At 40.0% G+C, this 21091-nt stretch overlaps 1 protein-coding gene across 2 annotated transcripts in view; it reads left to right on the top strand.

The window, feature by feature from the left end:
- Positions 1 to 15938, top strand: part of unc5b (unc-5 netrin receptor B) — a 97650-nt gene extending 81712 nt beyond the window's left edge. The window contains exons 8-17 of one of the 2 annotated variants that reach the window (XM_047351905.1): positions 3500 to 3532; positions 6964 to 7158; positions 8205 to 8567; positions 8668 to 8755; positions 9001 to 9175; positions 9260 to 9499; positions 10448 to 10597; positions 11111 to 11275; positions 11370 to 11548; positions 12528 to 15938. In XM_047351905.1, the coding sequence (XP_047207861.1) occupies positions 3500 to 3532; positions 6964 to 7158; positions 8205 to 8567; positions 8668 to 8755; positions 9001 to 9175; positions 9260 to 9499; positions 10448 to 10597; positions 11111 to 11275; positions 11370 to 11548; positions 12528 to 12693 (1754 nt within the window). In that variant the 3' untranslated portion in view covers positions 12694 to 15938. The remainder of the gene's footprint in view (positions 1 to 3499; positions 3533 to 6963; positions 7159 to 8204; positions 8568 to 8667; positions 8756 to 9000; positions 9176 to 9259; positions 9500 to 10447; positions 10598 to 11110; positions 11276 to 11369; positions 11549 to 12527) is intronic. The other variant, XM_047351906.1, reaches the window with a different exon arrangement.
- The last annotated feature ends 5153 nt before the right edge of the window (positions 15939 to 21091 follow it).

Raw genomic sequence — 21091 nt, 5'->3', positions numbered from 1 at the left:
TTATTGGTCGGATGAAATATGCTAATTTTGTGAGATAGGAATTTTGGGTTTTCATGAGCTGTATGCCACAATCATCCGTATTAAGACAATAAAAGACATGAAATATTTCAGTTAGTGTGCAATGAATCTAAAATATATGAATGTTGAATTTTCATCATTACATTATAGAAAATAATGAACTTTATCACAATATGCTAATATTTTGAGAAGGACCTGTATATTCCAATATAATCCTATTGATGAACTGATCTTGACTGAATACGTTTATCATTCAAATTTATAAAATGTTTTCTATATGAGGAAACACAGCCAATTACATCCAGTTGCTGACTTTGCAGCAATCCCTCCATCTCCTGAACAAGCACATGCCAGCAGTGGACAATTGACTGCCTCATGGCAGCATTCCCTCATATTGTGCGTGTATGTGGCAAAAGGAAAGGAAAACTTCCTTTTAACAGGAAGAACCCTCCAGCAGAACCTGGCACAATGTGAGCAGCCATGTCTGCTCACATTGTATATTTCTGAAGGTGCAATTGACATAAAATTATACCCAGTTATATCTCAGTAACAACCCATCTAGTCCACACGTGTAAAGAAAGCAAACCATAGATGCTCAAAAATGAAGTTATGGGAAACAAAACAGAAGGACACATTGTAAAAGCATGGAACATGCTTACTAAAATGTATTTAATACTTAATTAATATTGTACAGAAGCCTTTGTTGTTGATGACAGCTTCATGTCACCTCCTGTTTAGCGGAACTAGTTGCCTTCATTCCTCAGGTGTGATCTTGGCTCATTCTTCCACAAAAACCGTCTTCAAATCCTGAAGGTTCCCTGGGCCCCTTCTATGAAGTCTGAGCTTTAACACATTCCATAAACCTCTCCAGGATTCGGGTCAAGTGATTGGCTGGGCCATTTTATCAGCTTTATTTTATTTTTTTGAAACCACCTGAGCGTTTCCTTGGTTTGTGTTACGGATCGATGTTTTGGTGAAACGTCCATTCTTGGTTTCATCTTTATAATACTGGTAGATGACATTGTATATCAAGAATGTCTCAGAACATTTGTCTATTCATCCTTCTTACAGTTACAGTATGTGAAGTCTGCCAGTGCCATAGGCTGAAGTTCTCACCTCCACATTTCACTGTTGGTGTGGTGATTGGAGGTGCCTTTTGACATCCAAAAATTGTGTTTATTATCGTATTCGGATATTTTGGCCTCATCTGACCAGACTGTCTTCTCCCAGTATATCACAGCCTTGTCTAAATGCTGTCAAGCAAGCTCCATCATGCCTTTTTTTTTCAGCAGTGAAGCCTTGCGTTGTTAGCAGGCCATGGTGGTTTAGTGCATAACTCATTGTTTTCTTTGAAACAATTGCACCTGCTAATTTCAGGTATTTCTGAAGCACTACAGTCTTTTTACTCCTCTGTCTGAAATCTAGCAGGGAGCACATAGTTATAGCTGGTTTATGGTGTAATGATGGTCTTTCCACTTACAGATTATAACCCCCCACATTTCTCACTGGAACCTTCAGTACTTTCGAACTTCCTCTGTCACCAGTGCCATCAGTATGTTGTGCAACAATAAGGTTGTGAATGTATTGAGGGAACTCGTAGTTTTTTTCCCATAATAAGATGTTCCTTGTGTAAAACCTTGGTAATGAGAAACCTTTTCATAGGCCATGAGTTAGGACTATAACAGCTGATATTAAATTGCAATAAGTGGCAGGATAATTCCTGACAGATTTCCGTTGGTGTCATGACCTTCCATGCTTTTATACACCTCCCTTTCCTCATGAATTCAGTGCTTTTTCCTTGTGTCATTCGATTTTTATTAGGCATTACGTAGTTTAATGGACATATATGATTTCTTTGCTTGTGTGGACTGTATGGGTTGTTACTGACATCTGGTCAGAATGTCATTTGCACCTTTAGAAATATATAATTATACCTATAAAATGTGTGGTGTTTTCAGTACCTTTTTTATCTGCTGTACTTGAAGAACTATTTTAGTCAAAGCCATAGGTGTCCATTTCCGTTCATATGATAACTATAAAAATCTTGCCTGCAGTAATTTCTTTGCTCTTAGTTCCGCGTTTTGTAAGGCTCAGTGCATTTCAAAGCTTTCTTTTTGTAAAAAGCAGTATTCCAGGGGTGTTAGGCCACTAAAGCGCGAATGTGTCGAGAGATGAAATCAAGACAGACAGATGATTCATGAGTAAAATTTTAGCTTTGCAAAGAGAGAAGGCAACCGCTCCAGATCTAAAAAGCTCATAAAAGGGGGGATAGAAAAGGAAAGCCGGTGCAAGTGAGGGCTAAGAGAGCGGATCGAGTGGGAAGTGAGCATGACACGGCCAAGGCAGAAAATTAGCGCGGAGGAGAGCATATGAGAGTGAGTCAGACTCACTTTGACACCCAGTGTGCTGCCCGTGATGAGTTGGGAAGAATCCAACTGACAGGACATTCAAATCTCACATTTGTACAACCTAAAAGACAGAGAGATGCATTCAATTCACTGACAAACTTATAAAAAAATGTTTGCAAGTGCCAAAACAATAAATCCAAACCAATAGGGAAACTTCCTAAAATTGTGAGCATTATTCATTTTGTGAGATCATATGCACACTAAGAGAAGCTCTGTGCTTCAAATCTGTCAGACAAGCATGCAAGATCTGACATAAAGAGACCTCTTCACGGCTTACAGATTTGATAAACACATTGGTTTGTCCACATTCTCAGGAGGACATCAGGAAGAAGGTCTGTATAGTGTTTTTTACTTAAAGGGAACACAGAAACCACTGTTCTCCAGGTCTGTAAACGGGTATCATGGCAGACTGCAGGTGACATCTTTATTTCCCCTGCATGTTTAAATTATCATTCTGCGGTCACAAGCTTCTAGTGATGAAATTCACACGATCAAATCACTGGAGCTCAGTTCCACAGCTCCCTCTCGTCATAAATGTACAATACTCTGAGACATCTTCACCCATCGTGTTCATTACATTCCTGCTAGGTTCTAATTGCTATTGGACAAAAGACGAACTCCTGGAAACCATTTGGTGCTTTGATGATGCTACGGAGAAAAAGTTATTTGATTTGAGATCTGCTATGTGGCACGATCCTGAAAGATGGGTTTGATATTCTTCCAACTGCTCAGTTATGATTCACGTTGGAAGTAACTGCTCCCATTGGGTTAGGTATTATGTTTTTTTTTGTGGGATGAAGGTTATAATATACCCTGCAGGTGGTAGACAGTGGTTTGCTTAGATCTATACTGTCTTTTATTTGTAGCACAAGTGTCCTTGTTCATTTTTAAATCATCATTGATTATTGATTTGTTGCTCATAAAGTACATTTTCTTCATTTCTAGTTTTGTATTGTTAAGGATTTATCATTGAAATATTTTATCTTTCATTTGCATAACTATTCCATCAATTTTTTATGTCTTGGTTTCCTTTTCCTTATGTTCTGCTCTTTTTTTTTCTCTTGTTCAAACAGATAGAAAGGTCTCAGTAGAACATGCGAGCCATCGTAAGTTCACCTTCCCATGACTTTGCTTTCCGCCCTGTTTGTCTTCGTCTTGTTTGTGTGATTATCTGAGTGTTCATAAAAGTTGGACATCTTAAAATCTATGTCAGCACGTGACCTTCAGTGTCTTCTGCGTTTTGTGTCAGCCCAGATGGTGTTCAGTGAAGACGAGTGTCATCTTCTTGTCCAACAGTAGAGTTCTTTATTCTTCATTATGTCTGAAAGCGTTTAGACAGGTTTTATATAAGCATTTTCCAGATGTGGATGGGTATGGGAAAGGGAAATACAGTATGAAAAAAGGTTTGTCCATCCATTCGTCCATCCAGCTGTTTTTACCCAAAAATCCATCCATTTCCATCCGCCAACCGATCTATCCATCCATCCCTCCATCCATCTGTCCATCCATGCATTCATGTACCCTTGTATTTATATATATTTTTTAATTACTGAAAAATAACTTAATAACTCTAGGGGTTTAAGTAAGTAAAGATGTTGAAGTAAAGCATGACAGAACTCTGTTAAAAGGTGGGCCATTGCACCTTTACCCAAACACTAAGTTCTGAATCACAGCATTTTCTGGCAACAAAAATATTAGATTTCTTTGTTCATCTTGACTTGGTTTCCATTTGGTTTCCATTTGAACTGATGGTAATTCCTCTGGCTTAATGTGATGTGGACTAAGGGGAGAGTAGCTGCAGTAATGCACCTAATTCGCTATAGTTCCATTTCTTGTAATAAGGGCGGACGGCTGTCGGATTCAGTTGAGTCGTGCCACGTGAGCACAGGGGCTCCCTTCTGCCAGCTCGCTTGCCTCCGGCTTCCTTCTCCTCCCGCTGAAGAGTCTTTGGCTATGCTTATCTCTTCTCCCCTATTCAACACACTTACAATCCCTCTCAACAAATCACAACCTTATCTTCCTCCTTCCTGTCCTTTTTGCCAAATTGCTTCTCATCCAGCCTGTCTACTCCTTTGTGTTTTTTTGTTTTTTTTTCTCCCGCCAACTTTGCTCCTTGTCTTCTTGACTCCTCTCTGCTGTGGTATGACTAACTTACGTGCGTCTGGTTCTGCCAACGTTGGGGAGTCTGGGCTAAGCATGCGGTGTACAGCCCGCTGACCAGTCAAAACCAATCACCCAGCAGGGGAGACTGAGGAAGCTCAACAGGGTGCAGGTGAAATTCGGGCCAAATAACCCCGCAGCCAACTGCTATTTGTGATTATTTTTGGGATGAGATATGTCTCTGCTTGGTAGAAGGAGCTGTTAATAAACTAGATGATCTCTATTAACCCTTTGCTTTAAATTCAACGTTGAGCATTCTGATAGCCTGCTGTGAAGAAATGCATCAGAATTTGTAGCCTGTGTCCATGGTTCTTTGCAAAAGTGTTCATATTTCTTGTTAATTTACAACCACAAACTTCTACATATTTTATTCAGATTTTATCTTATAAACCAACAAAAAGTGACACAAAACTGTGAAGTAAAGACAACGATACATGTTTTTTTTATTAATTTCTTATACAACTTGAAATCTGAAAACTGTGGCATGCATTTATATTCAGTCCCCCTGCAGAACCATCTATCACTTCGATTATAGCTGCTAGGCTTTTGGGATATATCAGCTTTGTACATGTAGATACTAAACGTTTTACCCATTTTTCAATCTAAAACAGCTCAAGCTCAGTCAGATTGGATAGAGAGTCTCTGTGATCATCAACTTTCAGGTCTTGCTACAGATTCTCAATTGGAGCTAGGCCTGGACTTTGACTGCCAGTTTTTACACATGAATGCTTTGATCTAATCCACTCTATTGTAGCTCTGGCTGCATGTTTAGGGCTCTTGTCATGCTAGAAGGTGATCTTCAAACCAAGTCTTGGGTCTTTTGGAGCTTCTAACAGATTTTCTACCAATGTTACCATGTATTGAGTTTCATCTTTCCATCAACTCGGATGGTCTATCTTTTTAATTGGATGTCCATGTCTTTGTAGGTTTGCAGTTGCACCATGCATTGTCAGATGGTGAATTGAACAGTGGTCCCTGAGATGTTTAAAGCCTGGGATTATTTTGTTTTATAACTCTGCTTTAAATGTCTCCACAACTTTATTTCTGACCTACCTGCTGTGTTCCTTGTTCTGAAATGCTCTCTAACAGACCTGTGAGGCTTTTACAGATGAGCTGGATTTGTACTAAGATTAAATTACACACAACAGGAATCCAATCGGGTGACATCTGAACGCAATTGGTTAAAGTTGGTAGACTGGTCCATGAATACAAATCCACAACAAACCTATCGGATTTTAATTTGCTTAAAACTATGTATCCTTTTTCTTGCAGTTTACAATTAAGCTCAGCTTTGTGCTGCTCTGTCACAATAGAGCTTAATAACGTACTATTACGTTTGTTAAAAAAGATCTGGATCAATTATTCAGTATTTTCTAAGGCCTGAAAACTTTTTGTTTGCTAGAGATTGTCTGCATGGATGTCACAAAGGTAACAACAAAAAAATATAAAACATTTTAAAATGGACTGTGGAACTGCAATTTTGATCCATAGAGGATATTTTAAAAATCTCTTTGGGGCATTTTTACCAAATTGCACATCAAGAGGCAAAGACAGACAGGAAATGTGGACAGAGGGAGGTTTTGAATGACGCAAAGTAACAGTTTGGTCGGCTGAAGTCAAATCAAGGATTCTGGTGCGGAGAGCATTTCAGCTCATGTGGGTTTCACTCTAACGATTCTGCCACCGGCTTGCACTGACGAGTGTTGATATCATCTGCAATCTGTTGTATTGTAAAATGTTTGGAGGCAGATTGTGATAGCGATGAGTAGAGATCTTTGCTGTCTGCTAGTGACAAAAGGGAGCAATTCAGCAACTGTTACAGTGCCCTCCACACTGAATGGCTCCCCTCGTAAAGACATGTAAAACGCTTACAGATAAATCCAATATTTTATTTATGCATGTTAATTCAGAGGAAAAATAATGAAATCTCTGCAGAAGAGAGAGAGTGTAAACTGAAACAGAGGCCAAACAAAGCCTTTTAAAATAATTATCATTTACATGTAAATGATGATTATTTTTAACAATTTTATAGATTTCTAAAACTAAATTGCAGAGATTTCTCTCATTAAGATGCTGTACACTTAAAGTCAAACAAACTTATTGTACAAATAAAAAATCTGCTACATACAGTGGTAGTCTTTAAAGAAAACAGTTTAGTTTAGTTTAGTTTAGTTTAGTTTAGTTTAGTTTAGTTTAGTTTAGTTTAGTTTAGTTTAGTTTAGTTTAGTTTAGTTTAGTTTAGTTTAGCTTGGCTAACAATTTCTTTAGAATTAATCTGTAGTTTCAGCAGTAACTTGAGTAACCAGTTTTTTGTACCAACAAGATGATATCTCGGTTGTTGATGTCTCACCTTTTACTGCCTGCCTTTTCCCTGCAGCGTTGTCTCCTGGTATGGGTGTAGCGGTGTACACTGGCTTGGTGGTGGCCTTGCTGCTGACTGTGGTCATGGCTCTGGGCGTGGGTGTGCTGGCGTATCGCCGCCGATGCCGCCATCTCCACGGAGACATTGCCGATTCTTCATCCGCTCTTACTGCAGCGTTCCACCCCGGCAACTACAAGCCTCCCAGACAGGGTGAGTTCACAACCAATACATACATGCAGAGGCATGAAAATCTCTTCATTCAAACTTTTTTTGTCACATAGAACCATATTTTCAATGTGTTTTATTGTTTATAGGTCAACACAAAGTAGTACACAATTGCTTAGTATGGACAGGTCATCAGTCCATCACAGGGCAACGTAGAGAAAAACAGGACAAACAACCATGCACACACACACCCACACACGTTCACACCTGAGGGCACTTTAGAGAGAGCAGTTAACCTAACAGTAATGTCTTTTGGACTGTGGGAGGAAGCATGAGCACCCGGAGAGAACCCATGTGTGCCCAAGGAGAACATGCAAACTCCGTGTAGAAAGTCCCCAGGACAGGAATCAAAGCCAGGACCTTCAAGCTGCCAGGCAACAGATTTTTTTCAGTAATATATTTTTGAAAACCATGCAGTGTGGAACTAATTCAAACACTAATAACTTGATTAAAATATCTTTGCAACATCAAAAAAAAAAACATTAAATCCTGACAAACACCGTAGTCAAGCTAGATTTGAGACTTTAACAGAAATATCAAACGAGACCTGGTGTTGCATTTTTATATTCAGTTCCTTGAACTTGCACTATCCTGTAATGGTAAATTAAATAAAATCCCATTAAAATACATTGAAGTTTGTTGTTGTAATGGGACAAACTATTAAGGAGTATGAATACTTTTGAAAGGCACTTATTAAACTTTTGGATTTTGAACATTATGGATGTTACATTCTTTATTTTTCTTGCTCAAAGAGGCACTTCTTATCTTTCACTATCACATTACTAAATATAATCCCACCATGAATTAATTCCCATGTACCATTACTTCCTCTCAGTCAAATCTTGATTCCTTACTTAATGCATTACATTTTCCACAGTTTAAGCATTTATCAGGGTGTCTTTTCTCTTGCTCTGGCTATCAAATATTAATTAGCAACATTAATCCATTTTATTCATACCTCTTTGAGCTCTCTCAGCCCCGCCTGTGTCATTTCCATTCCTAAGAGCCCATTTTCACCCCTCTGTTTTCAGATAACCCTCTGCATCCCTCAGCACCTCCAGACCTCACTGCCACAGCAGGAGCCTTCCGTAGCCCGCTCTTCTCCCTGCCGCAGGGCATCAACGACAACCCGCACAAAATCCCAATGACCACCTCCCCCTTGCTAGATGCGCTCCCCAGTCTCAAAATCAAGGTGTACAACTCCTCGACTCTGTCCTCCCTGGAGCTCCCAGCTGACATGGGTTTGGGCGATGGAGAGATCCTCAGCCTGAAATCGGTGGGCACCATGGGCAGAGAGCGAGAGTTTCACAGCCACACTCTGTCCAGAGAGCCAGGGCTGAGCACCAGCGCCACGCTGGGACATCTGGGCGGACGGCTTACTATCTCCAACACAGGTAAAACACCTTATAAGAAAGCTGAATCGGTCTACAGCCACAGCCAATGTCAGGCTATGTTGATTACAGATTAAACAAGTCAGCACGTCTTCTCCCCTAGGTGTGAGCCTGCTGGTCCCGCCTGGCACAATCCCTCAGGGGAAGTTCTATGAGATGTACCTCATTATTAACAAGTGGGACAAAACAACGTGAGTGTCCTTCATCTCCATTCCCTTTCTCCCCACACTCCCTTTGCAGCTGCGGGAGAGAAAAGACCTTTTTCTCACCTCAATCGGTAACTTCTCAGATACAAGGCCTGCTGCTGTGACAAAAGTCTTTTTGGAGTTTCTTATCCTGAAGTCAGAAATTTGAGAAAATTCCAAGCTGTTGAGGCAATTAGCTCTTAATAAATGTGGAAGTTTGTTGCAAACATGTATGTGTTGGGTGTTTGCAGGTTACCCTCTGAGGGGAGTCAGACTGTACTAAGCCCTGTCGTGAGCTGTGGTCCATCAGGTATGCTGCTGAACCGACCTGTGGTCCTGACGCTTCCCCACTGCGCTCAGCTGGACACGCCTACGCCCGACTGGACGCTCACACTCAAAACGCAAACGCACCAGGGTGCATGGGAGGTTAGAAATCCTTATACTGTTTTTAGATAATTAAAGGATCTCTTTTAATTTATAATTAAACTAAATTTTCCTCATTGTTTCTAGGAGGTGCTGACAGTAGGGGAGGAGACTTTGTCGTCTCCTTGCTACCTGCAGCTGGAGGAGGAATGCTGTCATGTCCTCATGGAGCAGCTGGGAACGTACGGCCTCGTGGGCCAGTCCTGCCCTCCACGGCCTGCCTGTAAGCGCCTGCAGCTGGCTCTGTTCGCACCCCGAGCGCCCTGCCTGTCTCTGGACTACAGCCTCCGCATTTACAGCATCCACGACACCCCACACGCGCTCAAGGTGCTGCTCGTCTCCTCTCCAACATTTTCATTTTCTGTTCACATTACCTTCCACCAGTATATTCCTACAAAAAAAGTGTTCACCTCCCCCAACAGATTCTTTTGTTGCCAAATTCGCCAAATTCTGCATGAGCCTGCCAACGATGCAGTCATCTAAGGTGTGTTCAAGCTGAGAGCATCTAAAACATGCACGACACAGTTCCTGGAGCACTGGAGTTGCCAGCGTTTGTTTTATGGGAAAGAAAAGCAAAAACCGTGCAGAACTTTCATAGAATCATTTGCTCTGTCGATGGATCCATGCAGGAAAGAGACAGCTAAACATAGAATCACTGAAGCCAGTATACTTTCAATGAAAAGAAAGAAAACTAAGTGAGGACACAAAATTACCTACAATAATAATTGGGAGAGAAGCTCCTTCTGATCATTAAGGGTAGACACATGTAAAATATGTTACATACAATTACCTTTAAAAATCTCAAGCAATCAGATAAATGTCATGAAGGGGTGAAATATTGAGGCATGCCTCTGAATAATAATAAAAGCTAATATACCTTATTTCCATAGTGGCTCGTGGCGATTGTAGCAGACGGTCTCTGTCAGTCTTTCCCCAGCTATGTTTCCAAATTTAATTTCAGCACATTAATATTAAACCCACAAATCCCTCAAGAAACAACAGAGCAGTAGAGTAGAACAATAATACCATCCTCATACTAACAGTAAAGAGAACAACAAACTGAACTCTGAGCAGGTAAATATTTAAATATAGTCAGTTTTGTATTAAATGCTCACAGGCCACATGACTGTGATTAAAGTTCACTCAGCTTTTACACTATTTGTTCCTACACTCTACAAACTGTGCTACGCATTTAGCGGAAGCTTCAAAGTCTGAGGCATTGAAGTGATAAAGCCAGCTTTTTCCTGAGCATGTCTCCTTCCTGTCTGTGTGCAGGAGGTGCTGGATCTGGAGAGGAGTCTGGGTGGAGTTTTACTAGAAGATCCCAAGTTGCTGCTTTTCAAAGACAGCTACCACAACCTTCGCCTGTCCATCCACGACATTCCTCACAATCACTGGAGGAGCAAACTTCTGGCCAAGTACCAGGTGCTTCATTACAACATTCTGCATTTATTTTGGATCATTTCTTCATGAGATCAATTAAGTTTTTTGTTTGATTTCGCAACGAATCTGTGAGAGTAAGTCCAAGCTGATTCTTCCTGTGCAGAAGAAATTAGTTCTTTGAGATAAAAAGATGAGTAAAAGCTATAAAAATTGTTAAAAATGTTAATAATCATAAACACCACATAAGCAAAATACACAGATTGGAAATTTTGTGAACAAAAAGTGTTTTTGTAATCAGAAAGTTTATTCTGTGGAGCTTTGTTCACTGCTGCTGTAAACATTGTACCTCTCCATTGAATACTTTTAGCTGCAGAAATAAGATTACAGTCGGAACCTGTTCAGAATAAACAAACAGGAAACCTGATAGTGGTCTTTAAATAAATCGCAAGTGGACAGTTCTAGGAAACAAAAACTCTTTGAATGGAAACCAGATGTTCCTGTAGATGATTCAGTGCTGCAGAGAAAAGGTTTTAAACACGTGTCTTTGTGTGACAGGAGATTCCTTTCTACCACATCTGGAGTGGCAGCCAGAGACCTTTACACTGCGCCTTCAGCCTGGAGCGAGCCAGCCTCGCTGTGTCGCAGCTCGCCTGTAAGATCTGTGTCCGGCAGGTGGAAGGGGAGGGACAGATATTCCAGCTGCGCACGGACATCCAGGAGGTAACATTTATTACAGAATTTCTCAGCTGCACTGACACTGGCGTCTTCAATTCCTGGTTAAACTCGCTGCCTCTAAACCTCTCTGTCAAACTAGACTCTCCCACCTCACTCGCCTCTCCCATCGGGAAGCACCTGTCTGCCTTCCTCTCAGGTGGGACCGTATGCCTTTCGCCTGCCCAACTCCATCCGCCAGAAGATCTGTGCCAGCTTGGATGCTCCCAGTGCTCGAGGGTGTGACTGGAGACTTCTGGCTCACAGTCTGGGCTTTGACAGGTCAGATCCATCTCACATGTTGGTGTATGGGTAACGTGGTTTGAGTGTGATGGAGACTGTCTGCCAAGATTACGTTTTACCAGCAGTTTGAAAGGAAGAAAATAGAAAAGTATGGAATTTGGAAACATTTCTGTTTTATCCGTGTTGCTTGTGCACCTTTTACTATCAGACTTCATTTAACCAGGAGGTCTTGAGATTATTGTCTTTTTTATGAGGAAGATTTGGCCTTAAAGGCACATAATTACAGATTAGATGTACAAGCTAAGATTTTCATAATACCATCAAAATACATTAAAAAGAACAAGCCACAGTCAAGATAGTTCAATTAAACGCACAAAGTCCTGTTTGGGAATAGCCAATGAGCTGTTGCATTACATGAGTCTTTAAAGTCATTCTGCTTCAACGTACTATAAAGATTATTTAATGAAATAAGATAACGCAGTCCTACCAAGTTTTGAAAAAATAGCCTAAAGGGTACTCTAAAGAGAACTACTTTTTTTCCTTCCACTCAACTTTTTGATGCTGGGAAACAACACTCAACAGCCAGTGTGTTTAGCGATGACCTTTTAGTGATGTACCCTCCTTATGGAGTTTGTCAGTGACTCTAAGCTGGGCAAATGTCTTCCCTATAATTGTGTAGACCATAATATAACATTTCTGTGTTAAAAATCCTTTTTATTGTTCTTATGTAACATTCAACGTTTCCGAGAAACAGAATTTTAGGTTTTCATTTGCTGCAACCCATAATCTTAAAGATGCACCTGTAACCTTTGGATTTCCTAATTATCTAAAATATATAAATATATAGCTGTACTTAGATTTCTAAACAAGTAAGAAAAAATAAAGAAGACATTTCTTGAATTTTTAAAAGGAAAACACTTAGGAATTCCAATTTTTATTTAGGTGATTGTTTTTGTCACAATCAAAAACAAAGTTCACATGTCTTCTCACAACATGTCCTCTCCTCTGTCTCACTCAGGTATTTGAACTACTTCGCCACAAAGCCCAGCCCTACAGGTGTTCTGCTGGACTTATGGGAAGCGTGTCACCAAGGTGACGCAGACCTGGTGTCTCTGGCGACAGCTCTGGAGGAGATGGGTAAAAGTGAAGTGCTGGTTGTCATGACAACAGATGGGGATTGTTGACTTACCAAGAAACAGACGACCAAGCAAGACATTTTAGGACTTTTGTTTTGGGGTATTTTTTTCTACCGCAGTGATGAAAACGAGAATTTTTGCCTATGAATATGCACACGCTGATAGATCTTTCATCAGCAGAGCGTTTTGGTTGTACTACCCACTCTTTTGCTGACTCCTGACAAGCCATTGTAGCTACATATCAACCATAACCTGTTCCCATGTATGCCGTCAAACTGCCAACCTGATTCAGCTTCAGTCCTCCAAAGCAATATTGGATCTGCAAGATGGAAAACCATTCTGGTTGGAAAAATGTTGCAATGTTATTAAGTGCTGGAAATTACATTATTCTAACATATTTATTAAACAAAAATCAACTTAGTCAACACACACATAATGGAGAACCTGGAGTTATTTCACTGGCAGCACAGAAGTCTGATTTAATGATTTAACATCATCACATCTCATGGCACAGGCTTTTGTTTTCTTCATTTTCATTCAGAGTGGGCCGTGAATGACAGGCTGCACCAACCTGCCTGCAGCCGTACAGGCCAACACACAGACACACACTCCAAAATACACACATGGACAAAGTGGTTGCCAATCGGATCGGAAACATGCAGGCAAGAAATGCTCATCTTAGGGACGTATAAGGATCAGATCCTGAAGGTTTCAGTCATATCGCTTCTGGCTGAAAAGGGGAAAAAAAATGTCTGCCTCTTCTTAAAGGTGGGAGATAAATTTGCTAAATTTGTTTCAGGATTAGCAGATAACTACACTGACTCTTTTTAGTATACCAACAAATGCCTCAAACTCTTGGCATATCGCTCCGACTCACAGGGGTGTTTCTCTTTCATGCCTCCTGGTGTTCTTCAGTTGCTCTGCTGCGCTCCCTATCTGCTGAGAAAAAACTGCATCATCCCTTAAAAGTTTCCTTTGGGGAACGCTCTTTAATTTATTATCCATATTTGTGGATTACATAGTTTTTTCATTGTTATTGACAGAGTCATCATATAGGACCTATTTTACCATTTGTGCTTCTTTTGGTCACTGAGCTGCTTTTGATTATTATTTTGCTTTCATCCTAAAGGAAAGTGCACAGATTATGGCTGTTGTTAAGAGAAAAATTGTCGTATTTTTAATTTTGTGCATCTATTCAAAATGTACAATTTCCATTGCCTTGCAAAGGTATTCACACCGCTTGAACAAAATGTAGTTTATATTTGTGAAGCGATAGGAAATTAATACATTATTTTCCACAAATACAAATCTGTAAAAAGTGTGCTGTGCATATGAGCTCTACCATCTTTACTCTGATTGCCCTCAATCTGCAATCTGCCCTCAATGTTCAAACCACCCTTTTAAAAATGGTCACAGTATGGCACACCTGCTAACCTGCCAAAATATGGCTGGCTTACTAAGCTGGTAGACCGGGCAAGGAGAGCATTATTAGGAGAGGCAGCCAACATGCCCATGGTAACTCTGGAGGAGGTGCACAGATCCACTGCTCACTCTAGAAATCTGGTCTTCATGGGAGAGGCATTTTTGAAAGAAACCCTTGAGAAATCGCATTTAAGGTGTGCCACAAGTCATTTACAGCACTCAGCAAACATGTAAAAGAAGGTCCTCTGGACAACCCTAAACATAACCCCGGAGCTACAATGGAATGACTTAAGTCAAAACTTATTTATGTGTTAGAATGGCCCAGTCAAAGTCCAGACTCAAATCCGAAGATTTGAAAAGAGATGTTCACAAATACTCTTTATTTAATCTGACTGGGCTTTAGCTGTCTTGCAAAAAAGAACGGACAAATATTCCAGCCTCTAGACGTGCAAAACTGGTCGAGACATACCCTCAGAGCTGTAGACCTGCCACACTTTTCAGATTTTTCTTTTGTAAAAACCTTTGAAAACCATGCATCACTTTTGTTCTACTTCACAGTAATATCTATCAGACAAAATTCCATATAAAATACATTGAGGTTTGTGGTTCGTAAACGACAACAATTGGGAAAGTTGAAGGTGGATGAATACTTTTGCAAGACATAATATGAAGGTCCCAGTGCTCTGCTGTGTCTGAAAAGAGACTATTATAGAATAAATTAGCCTTACCTGAAATCAATTTGGCACCAAGGGACCATATATGTTAATTTACCGCAACACAAGCTTAATTATGTCTTGTAAGTCATTCTATCCTCCTTTATCTCACATTGATGGCTTATTGACGATCTTTTTCCTGAGCTGCCTGCTCTGTGGTTAGGCTCCTCAAGCTATTTATTTTATCATTATTGATCTATCAGTTATTATTAGATGAGAAAATTAAATTTTATCCTCCACAGATTTAGTTTTTCCTATTTGTTTTGTGTTTCCAAGAAAGGTAATGCAAGTGTTTATAGTTTTAAAACGACAGAAACCAAAACAGCGCCAGTGTCCCTCCTCTTCAGCCGTGAGTCATGCAACTGTGTTGTGTGAATGAAGTAAGTGTGCGTGAGTAAATGGGTTTGGGGGGCAGATTGGTGTTCACATACGAAAAGAAATGTGTACATTTTGTGGAGCTGTCATTTCTCTGTAAGTGCTATGCAAGTACAAAAGAAAAGTGAAGCATTTCCAACTTCTTTTGTTTCCTCCAAGAGTATTTCTATTTTTACAGATGAGCACATTCACAGGGTTTCTGATTTTTGTATCCAAAAGTGGTCCAACAGTGGTTTAGTTTCTTTTTTTGGAAAATGCAAATCTTGCGCAAGAATTCTCCATCTGGCCTGGAAAAGTTGGATCACTCACCTCACCAAGGATGTCATAAATGATGAAAAATAAAAAACAGAGTGGTGCAACGGGCTCAGGACAAGCCGTGGCTTACATGGGTAGGCCATGCCCTGCAGGTCTTTGACATGAAGAAACAGCAGACTGCAACCAGTTCAGTGAGCACTGCAGGATGTTTCTTTTTATCATTCTTGTTGCAAAAATTCCTTGCTGAGGACTATACAGTGTTTTTGTCTGCAAATTTCTCAGTGTCTACTGGATGGTCGGCCATTATCGGTGGTTACTTTGAAGCTGAACCTGATTGGTTGGCTCACTTAAAGGAGATAAACTCTGCCTTGGTTCAAATATTCAGACATTTTTACAGAAACTCTAAATGGGTTCAGTGACATTATTTTGTCTCTGTGAAGTACCAATTGTAAATACCTGTTTAGCCTTCTTACTTGTAACTAAATATAATTTTTATGCAATAAATTATATTTCTTAGTTTAACATGAATATGTGTTTTGTTCTTTTTTTAATTCCATTAAAGGTCAGTATTGTAAAGTCAAATAATGCATTGGAAAAATCAGTTTGAATGCTTTTCAGTGGTTCTGTTGAACAAAATTACTCCTAAATGGCATCTGCGTCAATTACGCCCCATCTTAACCGAAAATGCGAAGCAGCTCAACCTGCACCACTTTGCTTCACACTTCACTGAGAAATTCCCTTTAGGTCCATTTAGCTTTGAAGGCTTTTATCAGGCAGGCCGTCAGGCCCTCACATTAACAGGTCTTGGAGACACTAATAGTGCCCTTCAAGGACTGACTTGGGCATTTACACAAAGGGTTCTAACCTCAGTCCTTTTATGACTGGCGCCTGTGTGGAGAATTGTCGGATTAAGCTGTTTTGTCAGAAATAAATATCCCAGTGAGTCATCTTTACTGATTTTGCACCTCAGCATGGCTGCAAAGCATGTGTTGTAATAATGCACCGCTAATTGAGAACAGACTTGACATCCGTTGCACGGGTGAAGCAGAGTTTTAATAATGTCTAAGATGCTGCTGTCATTCTTTACACAACAACCCATTCATGTAAACTGAGTATATGGAATTACAAACCTGCTGCATGTACAGTGCTGTGAAAACGTATTCGGGCCCTTACAGTTTATTTTCAGTTTTTGCATTTTTGTCACACTTTAATGTTTCAGATCATCAAACAAATTTTAATATTAGACAACAATAACAATAAATCTGTTTTCAAAGGGTGATTTAATTTATTAAAGGGGAAAAAAGATAGTCAAACCAACCTGGCTCTTTGTGAAAAAGTAATTGCAGCCTAACCCTAATAAGATTGTTGCCACGCTTGATGGCAGTTGTTACCATCAAGCGTGAAAACAATCTTATTGTGATAACTGGCAATGAGATTTTTACCGGATGTGGAGGAATTGCGGCTCTTTCCTCTTTCCAGAATAGTTGTAATGCAGCCACATTAGTGGGTTTTCAAGGATGAACTGCCTATTTAAGGTTATGCCACTGCATCTCAATGAGAGTTTTGTACAGGCTTAGACCACTGCAGATGCATAATTTTGTTTTCTAGACATTCAGAGGTTAATTTGCGGTTGAGCTCTGGATTATTGTTATGTTGCATAACCCAAGTGTGCCTGAGTTTAAAGTCACAAACTGATGGCCGGACATCTGGATCTTCTGTGAGACTGAAATGAAAGGTTTCAATATTTACGGCAATTCTTTCAGGTCCCGAAGCAATAAGGCAGCTCCACACCATCACATTACCAAATCCCTGTTTGCCTGTCAGTATGATGTTCTTTTTCTTTATGCCAAATATAGCGGGACAAACAACCTTACAAAACGTCCCTCTTTAATCTCATCAGTCCATAGAAGTTCCCAAAAGGCTTTCTGTTGGATGCTGTTTGTTAAGTCTCTTTCTTGTTGTTGAATCATGGCATGATCTGTTGCCTATTACATCATTACGTGCTGCATTACATCATCATATATACAGGCATGGTCCAGTGTGAGACATTTACAGTGTGATAATCCTGAGTAGATATACAATGGTTTTACGTCATCATAATTACACCAGAATTTAAGTATAAATGTGTTACATGATCTGTCTGTCATGTTATGGAGATTGTAGGGACCAAAACACAGACAAAAGACAACAATATAGACAGGCAATATATTGCTGGAGGGGAATGTTTCACTAATAGACAAGAAGAAAACCTACAAAAGGGAAAAACAACAAGGAACAGACGTCCAAAAACAAGGCGAGCAAACAGGAAAATCCTGAACAATGAATGACTGAACTGAGGAGTACTAATACTAAACATACTGAAGACTTAGGCAAAATAGAATAAACAGCTGATAAATTTAGTGGTTGTTTTTGAGTAAATGTGCTTTTTGCAAAGAATATCAAACCTTTTTTCCTTTCTGCTCTTTATAGAGTAACACTGGGAGTCTATCAAGCTGATTAGTTAGTCAGGCCATCTGTTCAGGAATGCTTAACAGACCAGCCACTGACCCATGCTCCCTCCTTTGGATACTAACTTTTATATAAGTCAATGTTTAGTGTTGAGGCTCAAATTGTCATCCGCTAACACACTGGAAAAGGTCTGCAGCAACATCAAGCTGGGTTTATAGGGCTAGGTCACTACCACACTTGGTCAGTCTAACCACTTGTCCCTCTTTTTAATTCATACTTATGGCCCCCTCAGGAAGACTGCTGTTACCATCACTAAAACTGTTTAAACTTGGCTCGATGGTGCCTCCCAAAAGCTGCAAGACTGCTTTGACAGGACCAGCTGGGAGATTGCTGAAGACCCAGACTTGGATATGTTCACAGACAGTGTTCTGTGTTACATCCAGACCTGCATAGACACTGTTACTGTGGAGAAACACACCTGGGTCTACCCCAACAAGAAACTGTTGGATGACCACGGAGATCCAGCAGCTACTGAAGGAGAGAAACGCCTTCAGACCGAGCAAATGAGAGGCATCAGAAAAGACAAGTCAGATTATAGGAGGGGGATTGAGGACCAACTGGATACCAACAACAGCAGGCAAGTGTTACAAGAGATCCAGCATCTCACCAACTACAAGACCTCAGTGTTGCTGAGGGTGACGCCTGGCTGGCTGAGGAGCTGAACATCATCTTTGACCGATTTGAGTTGGTTCCACCACAGGCTGCTGCACTACACTCTGCAGCCCACAGCAGCTTCACCCTCACTGTGGAGCAGCATGAGGAGAAGCGCACACTGCGCGCTGTCTATCTGAGGAAGGATGCTGGGCCTGGCAATCTCCCTGGACAGGTGTTGAGGGATTGTGAGGTAAGCGCTCCAGAGGGTCATTAACACGGCCCAAAAGATCGATGGCTGTCCTCTTGCCAAACTTGAAGAACTTCACAGTTCCTGCTGTCTCCAAAAAGCCCATAACATCAGAAAGGACACTTCTCACCCGAGTCACGCTCTATCTGATCTGTTACTGTCAGGCAGACGCTACAGATCAATTAAAACAAGGACAAGCAGATTCAAAAACAGTTTCTGTTCAACAGCAATAGCTAAACTCATAGCTAAGAACCATCTCTTCTCACATGTGTCTGAGAAAAGAACATCCAGCCCTGTTTCTTCAAACAGGAGCTAGGAGAAGGATGGCAGGATAAAATCTCCTGCAGCGCCATCTCCTGGTCCATGTGGCCTAGTGGAATTATATGTTTTTTTATACACCTAACAAACAGAATTAGACTTTCATTAAAACTGGTTTTTCAAAAACTACCAAAAACATTTGAAATCTTTGACACTTTAATAGGATCAGCTTTACATTCAGTTTTTATGTTGATAAATTTGCTCATATCATGATCGAACTGAAAAAGTTCAATTCCTGTTGTGATACTAATTTAAAAGTGTATCAGAACAGTGTTACTGGTAAACATGTTATTAACTGAGGAGGTACTCACCATAAAAAGTTAGAGAACCACCGTCGTAGCTGTGTTTTATTTTCTTCTTAATAAGTTATCATTGAAATTATATCATTAATAATAATATCATTGAAAAGTTGGTTTATTTCAGTAACTATGAAAAAGTGAAATGTATATATTATATAGATTTATTATACATAAAGTGAGATATTTCAAGTGTTTCTTATACTAAATTGTATGAGTGTAGCTTAAAGATAATTAAAACAAAAAATCTGTTTCTCAGAATATTTCAATATTACCTCAGACCAACAATAAAACAACTTAGAAGGATTTGTCTAATACAGCCTGCTGAAAAGTATATCCGTTTGCATGAATTACTGCATCAGTGCAGCGTTGCATGGAGGAGCCCGTGGCACTGTTAAGGTGTAATGGAAGCCCAGGTGGTTTTAATAGCGACCTTCAGGTGATCTGCATTGTTTTCTCTGGTGTCTTTCATCCTTCTCTTGTCAATATTACATAGGTTCTCTTTGTGGTTGGAGCAGGCTTGTTTGCTGGCCAATCAAGCACAGTGATACCATGGTCATTAAACAGAGGTTGGTACATTTGGCAGTGTGTGCCGGTGGTCTTTTTGGAAAATTAAATCAGCATAAAGTTTGTCAGCAGAAGAGGACAGGAAGTGCTCTAAAATTTCTTGCTACACCACTGTACTGACTTTGGACTAGATAAAATACAGCAGACTAAGATCAGCAGATGACATCGAGTAAATACCCAAATCATCAATGACTGTGCAAACCTCACACTGGACCTCAAGCAACTTGGTCTCTGTGGCTCTACACTTCTTTTCCAGACTCTGGGATAAATTTACTTTCATCGGAAAAGATAACTTTGGACCACTTAGCAACAATGAAGTCCATTGTCTCCTTTTTCCAGGAAAGACACATATCTGACATTGTCTCTGATTCGGATGTTATTTAACAAAAGGAATATGACAGTTGTGGCCAATGTTCTGGATTTGTCAAAGTGTGGTGGCTCCTGAAGCACTATGTCCTGCTGCACGACCACATTTCCATATTAAAAGGCGCCTTTTTGTTGCTCTTATGAAATACCTTTACGTTTCCACTAGCTATATGCCCTATAACAAAAGTTAACAGAAATAAATGCTTAAAATTTGGCCAACTGGTCAGCTGTTCAATGTTTTTTCTCCTTAGCTCAGGGAAGATGCTTCTGATGTCTCTGCTTCAGGAATGGGTTAACATGGTTCTGGTTCCTGAAGTACTGACACCAGCAGCAGTAGGCAACCCACCTTGTCACTTGTTCACAATTCCGCTTTGTTTCCCCTGTGGAAGGGCGGCAACACTTTAATTTGTGAGAAGCTGAGGTTTTATTAGCTGTAAAGCTATAATCATCAAAATGTTTGGAATACATCACTCTGTGTGTTATGAATCTATATTAAATGAGTTTCACTCTTTGAATTGAATTACTGAAATAAATAAACTTTTCAAATACATCCTAATGAAATGGGGTGCACCTGCAGAATAAGTTCTAAATTCGTGCTTTTATTGTGGAAAGCTGTAACGATTAACTTCCTGTACTGTGATCAAAGCAATAGTTAACCCGTTTTTTCCTTGTTTAAATATTTTATATGACGTTTCCGTATTATCTATTAATAAATATATGCAGTCATTTTAGGACTTCTTTGGTTTGTTTGGGTTTTTTTCTAACTTTTAAAACCGGAAGTGGAG

The sequence above is a fragment of the Girardinichthys multiradiatus genome, chromosome 22 (assembly GCF_021462225.1).
Source record: "Girardinichthys multiradiatus isolate DD_20200921_A chromosome 22, DD_fGirMul_XY1, whole genome shotgun sequence".
NCBI classification, from domain to species: Eukaryota; Metazoa; Chordata; class Actinopteri; order Cyprinodontiformes; family Goodeidae; genus Girardinichthys; species Girardinichthys multiradiatus.
This window is presented reverse-complemented; position numbering and strand designations above follow the sequence as displayed.